Below are 12,389 nucleotides of genomic sequence, written 5' to 3'. Positions count from 1 at the left end.
TGCCTGGCAAATGCAAGGTCCCAAGTTCCACCCCCAGTACCCAAAATACAAAAAAAGTAATCCGTGCCCACAGTTACTGTCACCAGTGCTGCAATAACTATGAATGTGAAGGAATCAGGAATTTCTTTCCCTCTTTTAAATGGTGTCCATTCAAGGAATAGCCTTTGTACTTGACCAAAATTCTTCCTTTTTCTAATATATTTGGCACAGGGTCTCACTATAAAGCTCAGAATCCTAGTGATCTTTCTGTTTTCAGCCTCCACAGTGCTGAGATTACAGGTGTGCACCACCATGCCCAGATTTGGTGGCAGCTCTGCATGCCCAAGGGGCGCAGCTGGTGCAGCTGGTTGTACTGAGGATTGAACCCCAGCCCCCGCACTTGCCTGAGCAGGTGCTTAGTCTGCTGAGCTATCTCGCTGGCCTTTAAAGGGATATATTTTCTTTCTTTCTTTCTTTCTTTCTTTCTTTCTTTCTTTCTTTCTTTCTTTCTTTCTTTTTTTGTACGTATTTAGTACAGGGTATGCAGGGTCTACAGGGTCTCACTACATAGATCTGACTTGTAGTGATTCTCCTGTTTTCAGCCTCCCAAGCACTGGAGTTACAGGAGAGCGGCACCACGCCCAGTCTCAATCGCCACCTCAGCGTGTCCGGGGGCAGGGCCAGCACCACAGGCCAGGGATTGAACCCTGGCCGCTGCGCTCTGCCTAAGCAGGCGCTTTAGTCGGCTGAGCTACTTGGCTGGCCCAAGGATATATTTTCTATCAACATTTTCTTGACCAATTAGGCAGGAAAAGGAAAAAATGGGAGCTGTCACAAAGGCAAATGCGTCACCTGTAGCAAAACGGATGCACCTTGCGACCATGTTAGTGAAATAAATCAGAGACATAACTTCAAATAGCACATGGTATCTCTTATGAGGAAACCAAAATATAAAGAGCAAAACAAGAAAAAGGTAATAGGAAGCGGAAAGGTAGATCTTTTGTAAAAGGGAAGGTCTCAAGGATGGAGGAGGGGTGGCAAGGGGCTGTGAAAAGAACTGTGATGTGTTGTGCACACATACCACACCCACACACCCACACCCACACCCCCCCCACACACACACCCCATATGCATTACGTGCTGCAAACATGGGCTAATAAAGAACTAAAACAAAACCCAAAACACAACCACATGCCCCAGGACATAAATCCCTTATGTAGCAAATTGTTCAGTATTTTGGCTTTTTTTTTTTTTTTTTTAATTTTAGGAAATGCCCCCAGATTCTACTCAAGGACAGTGTGAAACTGACTTCCAAAAACAGACATGAGAAGCAGTAGCCCACTTGGCCACTGACCTTCTGACATCACCAACTCAAAGCCCTGAGCAGAACCCGATGCCATGTGACCTGTGCAGATGTCCCGTGACCCTCTGTGCCCGCACAAGGACTCAGGAAGTCCCTGCTCCCCGCCAAGTACCGTCAGCATCTCCTGTCCTCTTTCCGACAATCCTTCTGTAATACCTACTGATTAGCTTTCAGCTTTAAAAAAAAAAAATCTGATGGTTGATTTTCAACGCAATTTTCTTCTTTATTGTTGCAAAAAACTGGTGCCACAGTACTGGGTTCTCTACCCAACAGGTAGAAAGCCCGATCGCCCATACACCCGAGAACCATGGAGAGTCCAAGTCAAGACACGCTTCCCAGCAGTGCGGTTTCCCCTCCCTCTTCTGGGTCACACCCTCCCCAGGGAATCACCCAGCACCTGCCGCTCAGGGGTCTCACCTGAAGCCCCACAGTGCTCCCTTCCGGCCCTCTTAGCCCCAGCTCAGCCCAGCCCACTCCCAGGGAGACTAGGGCTCCACCTCCCGGCGCCACTTGAGCCCTGTGCCCTCCACCCCTGCACCCGTATACGGCCTCCTTTATCTGCTGTCAGCTCCAGGACCCGGCATGCATGCCTGGCTCACTGGGCGCCTTCCACCTGGTGTCTCTCATGGTGGAGCACGCTGCGGCTCAGATGCGGTGTGTGCCCTGGCCTCAGGTGTTGGGCGCTCGGCTCAGGGTGGTGGCGTCAAGAGGTGGGGCACTTAGGTCACTGTGCATGGGTCGGGATGAGGCAGCTCTTGGGGAACCCGAGTTACTTCCCTTGAGAGTGAGTTGCCGTGAATCACCTCTAGCTTCTCTTGTATGACGTGATCCTTCCTGTGCTGTGAGCTACCACACCGTGACACCACCCGCAAGGCAACCCTCACGAGGGGAGAGCCGGGGCTGGTGCCACGCCGTGAACCACAGCAGCACAGGCCGAGCCAACCTCTTCTCTTATAGCCTCCTCAGGCACCGATTACAGTGATGGAAAGAACACCAGTGCAAAACATGTTTTGTTTTTAAATAAAAGGATGGATGTGTGAAAGAATGAAAGGGTAAGGGAACAAGGGAGTAGATGGATAAAAATCAGAAGGGTGACAGATGGACAGATGGTTAAGTGGAAGATTGGAGAGCTGGGTGTATAGGGGAGTCTGCAGATGAATGAAAGGGGGACTGGATTGAAAAAGATTAGAGGGATGGATGGATGGATAGGAGAGATGGAGAGACGCATGGACGGACAGGTGGGCTGGAGGGTGGACGGACAGACAAAGATGAAATGGATATGAATCCCCGCGCTCAAGTGTGAGCGGACCGGAAAGTTGACCTTGCTGAGATGGGGCTCTCACTATGCCGCCCAGGCTGGCCCCCAACTCTGAGGTTCAAGCGGTTCTCCCAGCCCAGCCTGCCAAGGGGCCTGGACTCCAAGCACGGCCTGCCATGCCGAGAAGTTGAAATGAATGAACGAAAGACTGAATGGTCAAAAACGGATTTGTTACTAAAGCACAGTGGGACCAGGAGGGTCTTCGTGAGGGGCCCCGCTCGCCACGAGCCAGTCGTCTTCATCACGTGCCCAGGCGAGCTGCGGCGAGGAGGGGAGCTTCACATTATCTGGGGCGTCCTTGAACCAGTCAGCACTGCAGCAGGGGTGGGGACGCACACTCCTGGGACTTCTCTAGAATCTCATCTGTGATTAAACAGCAGGCCTTGACTCACACTGCTTCTTGTTTCTATTTCAAACTGTAGGTTGAGAGTTCTGGAAAACAACAGGGGTGGCTATGAGTGCTTACTCACTTCCGTCCCCGCCCTGTCATGCCGGCTGCTACCGGGTGCTGGGGACACAGCCGTGAGCAGAGGGCAGGATCTGGGAAGCGCTTCGGATCTACAGAAGCAGGGGGAGACCCTGCATGCCCAACACAGGTCCCTTCAGTTAGGCTACAGGGTGCGCAGGGAGCAGTGACAGGGTGCCGGAGCGCCTCACTAGGAGACGCCGCCAGATGAGAAGGCGAAGACAGCTGTGTACAAGGGGACAGCGCTCCAGACTGCGGGAGCACCAGAGACCAAGGCCCGCAGCCGGGGCCAGCAAGAGGGGAGAAGGCAGGGGGCACGCATGGATGGCGCACAGGGGAGGACAGGCCAGTGAGCGGCCACAGCAAAGTGCCACTGCGCTTTGTTCAGCTCCAACTGAGGGACAGGCTTGTAGTGGAGTGAGTGGCCACCGGGCACAGGCAGGCATCAGCGGTCGCAGAAGGGAGGGCACTTCAAGGTCTCAATTCGCCATGCTTGGTGAATCTCCAGCATCTTGGCTGGCCTCGGCAGCCTCCCACTGACCCCCCCTGGGCAGTGAGGTCTGTCCTCACAGAGGTGGCACCCCTGTGAACACCCAAGGGGCCTCTGCCTTGAGCTGGGCCAGAAAAAGAGACCAGAGACACAGTGTGACAGAAACAGTCATCACTTCAGCTTTTTTTTTTTTTTTTTTAAGGCAGGGTCTCACTATGTAATTAAGGCTGGTCCTGAGCTCACTGGGTAACCCAGGCTGGCCTGAACTCAAGGCGATCCTCCTGCCTCAACCTCCTGAGACAGGAGTTGCAGGTGTGGTCACCACTCGCGGCTCCACGCTGCTGCTGCTTGAGGCCAGCTGTGGCCAGCGCAGAGGCCTTCCTTCGGGCGCTGCTTTTCTGCAGCGCGCTCTGCAAGAGCTGTGTGCGCCTGCGTCATCTCACAGAGAAACCCTTGTGAGCAGTGTGATGCCAGGCACCCCCTGGGGGCCCACGTTACACAAGGAGCTGTGATTCGGCCCAAGTACAGTGACAGAGATGACAGCGCAGTGAGAGGAGAGGCTTGGGGACACGAGCACCTGCTCTGGATCCAGGCTGCACTGCCACAGCTTTGGGAACCTAAACCCCAAACTCCCACTCAGTCTGGTGGTGCTGATGGCAGTGTGGGTGGGCACAGCCCTGCTGCAGGGCAGTCCACGAACAGAGGGCAACTCTGCACAGGCTGGCGCTGAGCGATGCCCCGCTCTCGCTGTGCAGCCTCCTCTGTTGCCTCAGAGGGGACAGGGGCCCCTCCACAGCCTCCCGGGTGGCTTCCAGGATCCCAAGGGCACTGACATTCAAGGCTGCTCAGTCTTTGTACAAAGGAGAGAACTGCTCCCCTCTCCCTGCAGCCCCTCACTCACACGTGGAACCCAATGCAAGGACAACACTGAGACAGCTGCTGCTCCGCACTGCTGAGGGAATACCAAGAACAAGTCTGTCCACATCCAACACTGAGGCAATATTTAAAAGTACTTCTGATCTGTGCTTGCTCGAGTCTACGGCTGCAGATTCCTCGGCTACAAAGAGCAGATGCAGCTGCGCAGCTGACCTGTGGGCCAGGGCGCGGGGCACAGAGGCAGCGGTGTCCATGTGAGGCGGGGACAGAGGACAGAAATGGCCAAGTACCAGAGGGGACAGAAGTGCACAGAGAGAGAAGCAGATCCCCTGATGCTGCTTGCAAGGCCTTGGAGACAGTCCTGCCTTGAGCTCTTCCCACAGGCCTGTGACAAAGACCCGGGCTCCAGCTCTCCACACGGCCACGCTTAGCTGTGTGTTCCAGGCTACTTGCCCAAACCAGACAGTGCAGTCCCGGAGAGCTAGCCAGCACTGGTGGCCTTGTCTGTGGCTCAGCCCAGCCCAGCCTGAGAGGTCAGTAGCAGGTCCAGTAGTGGGTCAGGGTCAGGGGTGAAGACTTGCAAACGTGCCTCACCTGGGCTCGGCCTAGGGCACCACCTGGAGGTTGAGGGGGCCATAGGCTGACACCTGCAGATCCTGCAGCAGGGCTTCCAGGCCGTTCCTCAGCATGGCGTACGGTGGCTTCTCCTCGTACCTGAGGGCCATCACCACCTTCAGGTACTGCTGCAGGGCCTCTATGGAAAGGACAACCCAGCACGGGGGACGGTGAGAGGAATCCCCCAGTCCAGGGCCTGGGGGCTGTGGCCAGAGAGGCCTGGGCAGGGACATCTCGAGGCCCGGGTGTCACCGACTGCTCATCTGCCCGGTGCTGCTTCCTCTGCTGCTCTGCCAGAGACGCTCACAATTCATCCATGTGAAAAACACCAGGCAGAGGCCCCAGCAGAGTAGTACCGCGGCGAGGGTCAAGTTCCCGGATGCTGGCCCGAGCCACCTCCTGCTTGGCCCCTTACAATTTCAGAGGTCAGCTAACTAACATCGGGCGTCAGCAGCTTTGAGGGCCAGTGGGTATGGAGGATTGCGCAGCTGAGTTGTGACCTGAACCCATTTCAAATACCTGTACTTTGAAAATGAGCTCGTAGGGAGCCAGAGGTGCCACACTGTCCCTCTCCTGCTTCTGTCTCCAGGAAGGGTGCTGCAAAGGGCTACAGACACTGCCTCCCAGGAGGGCTCTGAAGATGGAACTGTCACTCTTTATGCTGCATATTTCAGTTGTGTATGAATGATTTTTACAAGCAACTATTACATGGGTGTTTAAACCCTAATGCAATAATAAAGTACAAAGGACTGCAGAGTTTAGGACGCCCAAAGGACAACCGCAATCTATTTCCCAGTGAGGAACGAACACCTTAGAGTGGACTGTGGCACCACACAGACAGACCTTACCTCTAATAAGTGTGCTGTTTGGGCTTTGCTACTATGCTTATGATTTTTTTTGAAGTTTTTCTTTCTTACACCGGGCACACATCACACGTGTAATCTGCCAGGACCCATTCAGGGCTTACCTGTCCCCGCCCCCTTGAAGACATACCTGAGACCCTGCTGCAGTGACCGTACAGTCTCATGAGTAGCTCTGGGGTGTCAACATACCTAAAGGGATAGAAGTATGTCATGTAGGGAAAGGAAAGCTACATGGTTCTCTTTGGGGTACTGAGGATTTGGGGCGCAAGGTGTGCACACAGGGCCCTTGCATGGACCTATGTCCCCAGTCTTTATTTTTTCTCTTGAAATAAGTGTTCGTTAGGTTGCTAAGTTGTCCAGGCTGGGTTCAAACTAGTGGCCCTCTTGCTCAGCCTCTAAGAGTGCTAGGTTACAGGCATATGCCACTATGTACCACCAGAACCTTCTAATGCGGGCTCTTCTAGAGCTACGCAGTCAGTTCTTCTTCCTGAGGCCAGTTACGTTCTACAGATTTGCTGTGAATGTGGGGGACATAGCTCAGTGACAAAGAAGTTAGCTACCATGTGCGAGGCCATGGTGGGTTTGATCCCCAGCACAATCAATCAACCAACCAATCAATGGAAGGTGTGCTGAATCAGCCGATCTGGAAAGGTTGGTCCCTGAGGAAACATCACGGGGTTCCCACCATCTCTGGCCACCAGGGCCTCAACACATGCTAAGCCTGTGCTCCACCACTGAGCTGCACCCCCAGCCCCATTACCTAGCTCTATGTGTGTTTCGACTAGGAGACACCCTACTTAATACATGCTGTGGATTCACTAACACCCATCAGCTCTCTGCAAGGGGCACGCGTATCAGGATGCCTGTGGGAACCGAACCCCCCGTCATGTTTACTCATTCATTCTATCATGTCTAAAAAACATGCAAATATTAGTGGAATGAGTGGACAAATCCAATGCCCCAGTCAAATGTCCTGGAGGAGCAAACCTCACGGACCAGGAAATGTGCATGCTGCGACACAGTCTCCCTGTGGTCCCTTCGGTTACTGCATCAACTGAACAAAAGAATGAACCAATGAGTTCCAATGCATGCCGCCCCGTCTGCCTAGAAATCACACCTCCTACCTGCCTGGGAAGTCTGGTACTCTACAGACAGGGACCAGGCAGCCCCTGCCAGCCCTTTCAGCAGCCAGGAAGATGCCTCAGTTTTCCATTCATCCATAGCTACTTTTTCATTTTGATGGGACAAATGGGTAACACAATTAGAAGGCAGCACCTTCCTGTAGCCTGTGGCAGGGCCTGTGCCTCCCTCTGCTCCCACTGTCCCCTGTGTGCTCCCAGCCTAAGCACTGCTGGATGGGGCCAGCAGGCCTACTGGGCCTGTGTCCACAAAGAGCACTGCATGTGTGCTCTGTTGCTGGGTGACAGTGGCAGTGCAGCTTGGACCCCAAGAAGGATGCATACATGCTGCACGGGGTCCAGGCCCCCACCACACTCAAGAGACATCTGCCTCACCTGAGCTGTAGTGTCCTGGGGTGCCCCTGTGGGAAAGGCTGGTCCCTAGCCACTCAACACTCGTGCTGCACAAGTGCTTCACAACTTGGCCGCACAGGCTGCTTCAACCTTCACACCTGTTCACTGGCCCTGTGCTAACTCTGAGATTCGTGGCTTCCACCTGGCCTCACTGCAAAAGGGCCTTTGTCTCCCTGCTGTGAGCAGAAAACCAGCACCACCTGTCATAACTAGAAACTGTAAAAATAAGTTTCAAGAACTCAGAGCAGTGGCCTCATATTCTAGCTCGTTCTAGGCATAGCTTCTGAACATGGCCACCTGTGTACCTGGGAGCTGAAGGCCCCTCTCCGCCTGCCTCTCCCTTTCTGCAACATCCCAGTGCCACAATGGCATGTCCCCCTATCACTGGGTAAAGCCTCACTGCCCTTCAGGAGCACATTCCCACCACCACTGCTGTTAGAGCCACCCTGGACTTCACCACACTCCCACGACCACACTGCCTGTCTCCCACCGGTTGTGAGGCCCCTGAGGGTGAGGACTTATTCTTGTGTCCCAGGGCCTACAACAGGGCCTACACAGGAAAGAGCTTGGTCTTTGCTGAGTGAAGGCAGGCTGTCCACCTGGGGAGTGGCACCGAGGCCACAGGGGCTGCCTCTGAAGCCAAATGGCTGGACTTGAGCCCAAGTTTCTTCTCAGTAGCTGTGTGGCCCGGGCGGCAGACTGAGGCTCTGTGCCTGAGTAGGACAGCAGTCACCTCAGTGTGGTCCTGACGACAGCACAGGGGAGCGTGGACGCGGTGCCAGCAGACAAGGACAGGACAAACAGCGGCCCTGAGCAGGTCATAGCCATAAGCAGGCCAGCATGACAAACACACGTTTCCTGTGAGCACCGACAGGCAGGAGAGCTGCTGCAGCAGTGGGGATGGGGCACGGCTCATGCGGAGAGAGGAATTCAGGGATGCTGCTTTTCATGCCAACCAAGCACACACCCAACAACAGCACATAGTTTTCAGGGACAGATAGATCTAAGCAAAGAGATCTGGGGGAAGTATTCAGAAATATTAAACTAGCACTGTAGCTAAAACTTAAAAAAAAAGATGGAATCAAAGAAATTGAGAGACACAATGAAATTTAGAATATACTGTAGTTTCCCTTACGTATAGCTTTGTTTTTTGTAAACAGTAAGAAAAGGGATAAGTATAGAATAAGAGGAGAGCAACTTTACTCATGTTTGTTGCAGAATATTGTTACATTGTTTTATCTTATTACTAGCTATTACTGATCCTAATCTTTTTTTTTTTTTTTTTCAGAACGAGGGATTGAACTCAGGCCCTTATACTTGCCAGGTAAGCACTTATTCTACTGAGCCATCTCCCTGGCCAAATTGTTAGGAGAGTTGCCCTTTTTTCTTTTTCTTTTTTTTTTATGGTACCAGGGATTGAACTCAGGACCCTGTGCTTACTTGCCAGGCAAGCGCTTATTCTACTGAGCTATCTCCCTGGCTCTATAAACTTTATCATAAGCACCTATGTACATACAGGAAGAAACAAAATATTATCCACCATTTTTGGCATCCACTTGGACTTTGCTGGGGTGGGGGTTACCATAGTATCCTTTGTGCAAGGTAAACCACACAGGACTATCACACTATTCAAGGACACAGGCACACTTACACAAAACTGATTTAGAAAAAAGAGTCAGAAACAGTAAAGTCAGTAGTACACAATGAGGCAGCGAAGCTGAGAAACAGCACTGAGTGAATAGAGCCAGAAAGATTCCTAGCAGAGCATCATTTGTGCAGAAGACACAGCAGTACTACTACACAGCTCAAAAGTACAAACACAGCTAAACACACATATCAGTAAAATATATATGAAGTGTGTTTGGGTGGCTTTCCATGGTTGACAGAAAGGAACTGGGAGATAAGAGAGGAGGTAAAATAAAATGGGGGTCAAGTTCAGTGGGAACAAGGGACCCTGCACGGAGAACTGGGAAGCGTGACAGTCCTGATACCATTCACTGGCGAGTTCACACTCTTCCTACTATGCGTACCTTCCTAGGGTTCCAGCTGACGACTGCTGAGACAGCCCCAATGTCTGGGACTCCATTTGGACCTCATGCTCGTAGATGCACACAGTCAATCACCTGCTTGGAAACTGCCTAGATGATTTTGGGGGGACATCATCCTCTAAGTCTGCTCTAGATCCAGACTAACCGCTGGGGACTTTTACAGTTTCCCTGTGGACAAATGCTATTTTCCTTGTTACTGGGCCAACACCACAGTTTAGCACTGCCTACTGTGTCCAGGTGTTGACTTCCCCCCCTTTTGTCCTTGGTGTTGAATTCCACACCCCAGCACGCTATTCCTCTTCGCTGTCCTCCGTACTGAACAGCAAAGTAACGCAAGGCCTGTATCTGTCCATGGCGCTGAATCTTGCCCAATGCGCTGTCCGCGGTGCTGAACACTGAAAGTACAACTAGTGAGACTTCTAAGTCTTATAAGGCAAAGGCACAGACACTGGTGGCACAGCCTGGGTGGTTGGTGATGTTGGATGCTTAGGCAAGGTCTGAGCCTAACCTGTTCAGGCTGCCTGTCCACGAATAAATCATGGTGTCCTGCACAAGAAGCACATAAATCCTGTGATAAGAGCTATGTCTATTTCTGACTCCCCTGAATTGTTTCACAACTTTGTGACATGGGTGCTAATTGGACACAATCCCAAGATAAGGTGACTGAGGATCAGAAAAGTCAAGCTAAATATACAACAGCCCATAATCATGGGACTGGATCCCAGGCCCAGGTAGCACAGCTCCAGAGCTTGCTGGAATGAGGGAAGCACACATGCCTGAGGCTGCAGGGAACACTGGCTCTGCGGGATGCCAGCTCTCTTCCTTCCTGTTTATTGTTAGGATCTCAGTTCCTCCCCACCCTAGGGATGCCAGGCACTGCTGGGTTCTGCGGCTCCCTAGACTCACTTCTGCTTCTGCTTCATGATCTCCTCGGTGTTGGGAAGGCAATTTGTCCATGGCAGGGACCCATAAAGCCACTTCAGCACACAGTAGCCAAGGGACTGGAGGTCACTGCGGCGGGAAGGCCCTGGAGAGGAACATGAAGAGGCAGCAAGCAGCTCAGTCTGGATGCTCCAATCTCTGAGGTGTGCATGCCTACTCCTTTTCTCTTGCTCCTTCCCTTCTTCCTGCTCTTCTTTTTCCCAACTGCACATCTGCACTCACTTTCCAGCCATGTGGGCTATCTTATTCATTTGTCCATTCACTCCTTAGTCTCTAACCTCACTCATTCTCTGCATGGCTGGCTCACTCAATCACCTTTATTCTCTCTCATTAGCCCACTCCCCACCTACTCATCTTCATTCACACACTCCCCCTCAGTGAGTCCTCAGAACCCCCGTGCAGGCCTCATCTCACCTGTTGAAAACCCACATAGGAACTGGGTTGGGTCTCAGCCCTGAATGGTTTAGTAAGAGCTTATAATAGTACAGAGTTAAAGATATAAAGGAGGGCCAGCAAGCTAGCTAAGCAGACTAAGCCCTGCTCAGGCAGGGACTGGGGTTGATTCCTGGCACTACATGCCACATGTCCTGCCCCCAGGCACGTTGAGCCGACCACCAAGACCCAGCATGATGGTGCACGTGCCTGTAATCCCAGAGCTGGGAAGGCTGCAAACAAGAGGATCACTACGAATCTGAGCTGCATAGTGAGAACCTGTACTAGACACATTTTTTTAAAAAGCCATAAAGGAAACAGAATACAAAGGAGCCTAGGAAGACAAGTACTGCATCCAGAGTCAGACAGAAGAATGTGAGGTTTTTATTTTTCTTCTGCCTCCCAAATCACATAATTTAGATGACTTTGGGGAAGCAGTTGACAAATGTGTACTGACTGTGCCCACCTCCCGCCATCTGATGCTTGAGGCACAGGCGTCATCCCTACCCTAGGGGAGCTCAGTCTGGTAGGAGGATAAAGACTGCTACAAGGACAGTCATGATTTTAAGGGAGCTGAGAATGAGGGGGTCACGAAATCTGCTCTGAATTCTCCACTCTGTACTCTTCCCCAGGATCAGTTCATCCTTTCCCAGGATTTAGGCAGTAAGTCCAATCCAGACACCATTCCCATGCTCCAGATATGGAAAGACAACCACCTCTTCAGCTGGATTACACTAAGGTAATTCTCATCTTCAAAGTCTACACCAGGTCTGGAATCCCAAGCTCCAGAAAGCAAGGATTCCCTGGCCAGCAGGCTGCTGTCCTTGGTGCTGAATACCACCACTGCCAGTACTCCAGTGTCCTTGTGTTCTTAGCGCTGCACTAAGCTGTAAGTGCTGAACTGTGTTCTCAGAGTTTATTTCCTTTTTTTTATTTTTTATTTTTTTTTAAGGAAGGGTCTACAAGGTGTTCAGGGTCTCACTACTAGATTGGACTCATAGTGATCTGCCTGTTTACAGCCTCCCAAGAGCTAGGATTACAGGTGCGCACCACCACGCCCAGTCTCAATTGCTGTCTCAGCACGCCCTGGGGGCGGGGTCAGCATGGCAGGCCCTGGGGATGGAATCCCTGGCCCCTGCACCTGCTTGTAGGCACTTTAACCCTTATTTCCTTTATGTATCCAAGATGCTGGCCACAGTCCCGATCCTTTACCTTCACACCTTTAAGCCTCTCCTATGCCTGCCCATCTGCTGCCTGTACTCGTAAACTCTCAAGAGTTGCCCATGAATGAGAAGTGTCTCCTGAGCCCAAGCCCCTCCTCTCTTCTTACCACATCCTTTGTGTAGGTCCATGCTAATGAACTCGAGGTCCCCCTCGTGTGGGCTCCTGCTGCCTTCTGTGTAGGCCACATGTCTACCACTTGGGCAATAGCGGAAGGAGAAGCCATAGCCTACCAGGGTCATCT

General features: G+C 52.2%; 1 protein-coding gene across 5 annotated transcripts in view; it reads right to left on the bottom strand.

The window, feature by feature from the left end:
- Positions 1 to 3,070: 3,070 nt before the first annotated feature.
- Positions 3,071 to 12,389, bottom strand: part of Vrk3 (vaccinia related kinase 3) — a 32,717-nt gene continuing 23,398 nt past the window's right edge. For 3 of the 5 annotated variants that reach the window (XM_023706654.1, XM_023706657.1, XM_023706656.1), the window contains exons 11-14: positions 12,255 to 12,387; positions 10,457 to 10,577; positions 6,101 to 6,159; positions 3,893 to 5,246 (exon numbers count right to left, since the gene is read on the bottom strand). In XM_023706654.1, the coding sequence (XP_023562422.1) occupies positions 5,098 to 5,246; positions 6,101 to 6,159; positions 10,457 to 10,577; positions 12,255 to 12,387 (462 nt within the window). In that variant the 3' untranslated portion in view covers positions 3,893 to 5,097. Of the gene's footprint in view, positions 3,093 to 3,892; positions 5,247 to 6,100; positions 6,160 to 10,456; positions 10,578 to 12,254; positions 12,388 to 12,389 lie in introns of those variants that run through there. The other 2 variants (XM_023706655.1, XM_004646416.2) reach the window with 2 other exon arrangements.

Source organism: Octodon degus, unplaced genomic scaffold (assembly GCF_000260255.1).
Source record: "Octodon degus isolate 3935 unplaced genomic scaffold, OctDeg1.0 scaffold00268, whole genome shotgun sequence".
Classification (NCBI taxonomy): domain Eukaryota; kingdom Metazoa; phylum Chordata; class Mammalia; order Rodentia; family Octodontidae; genus Octodon; species Octodon degus.
Note: the sequence above shows the minus strand (reverse complement) of the source record. Positions and strands in the feature narration are given on the sequence as shown.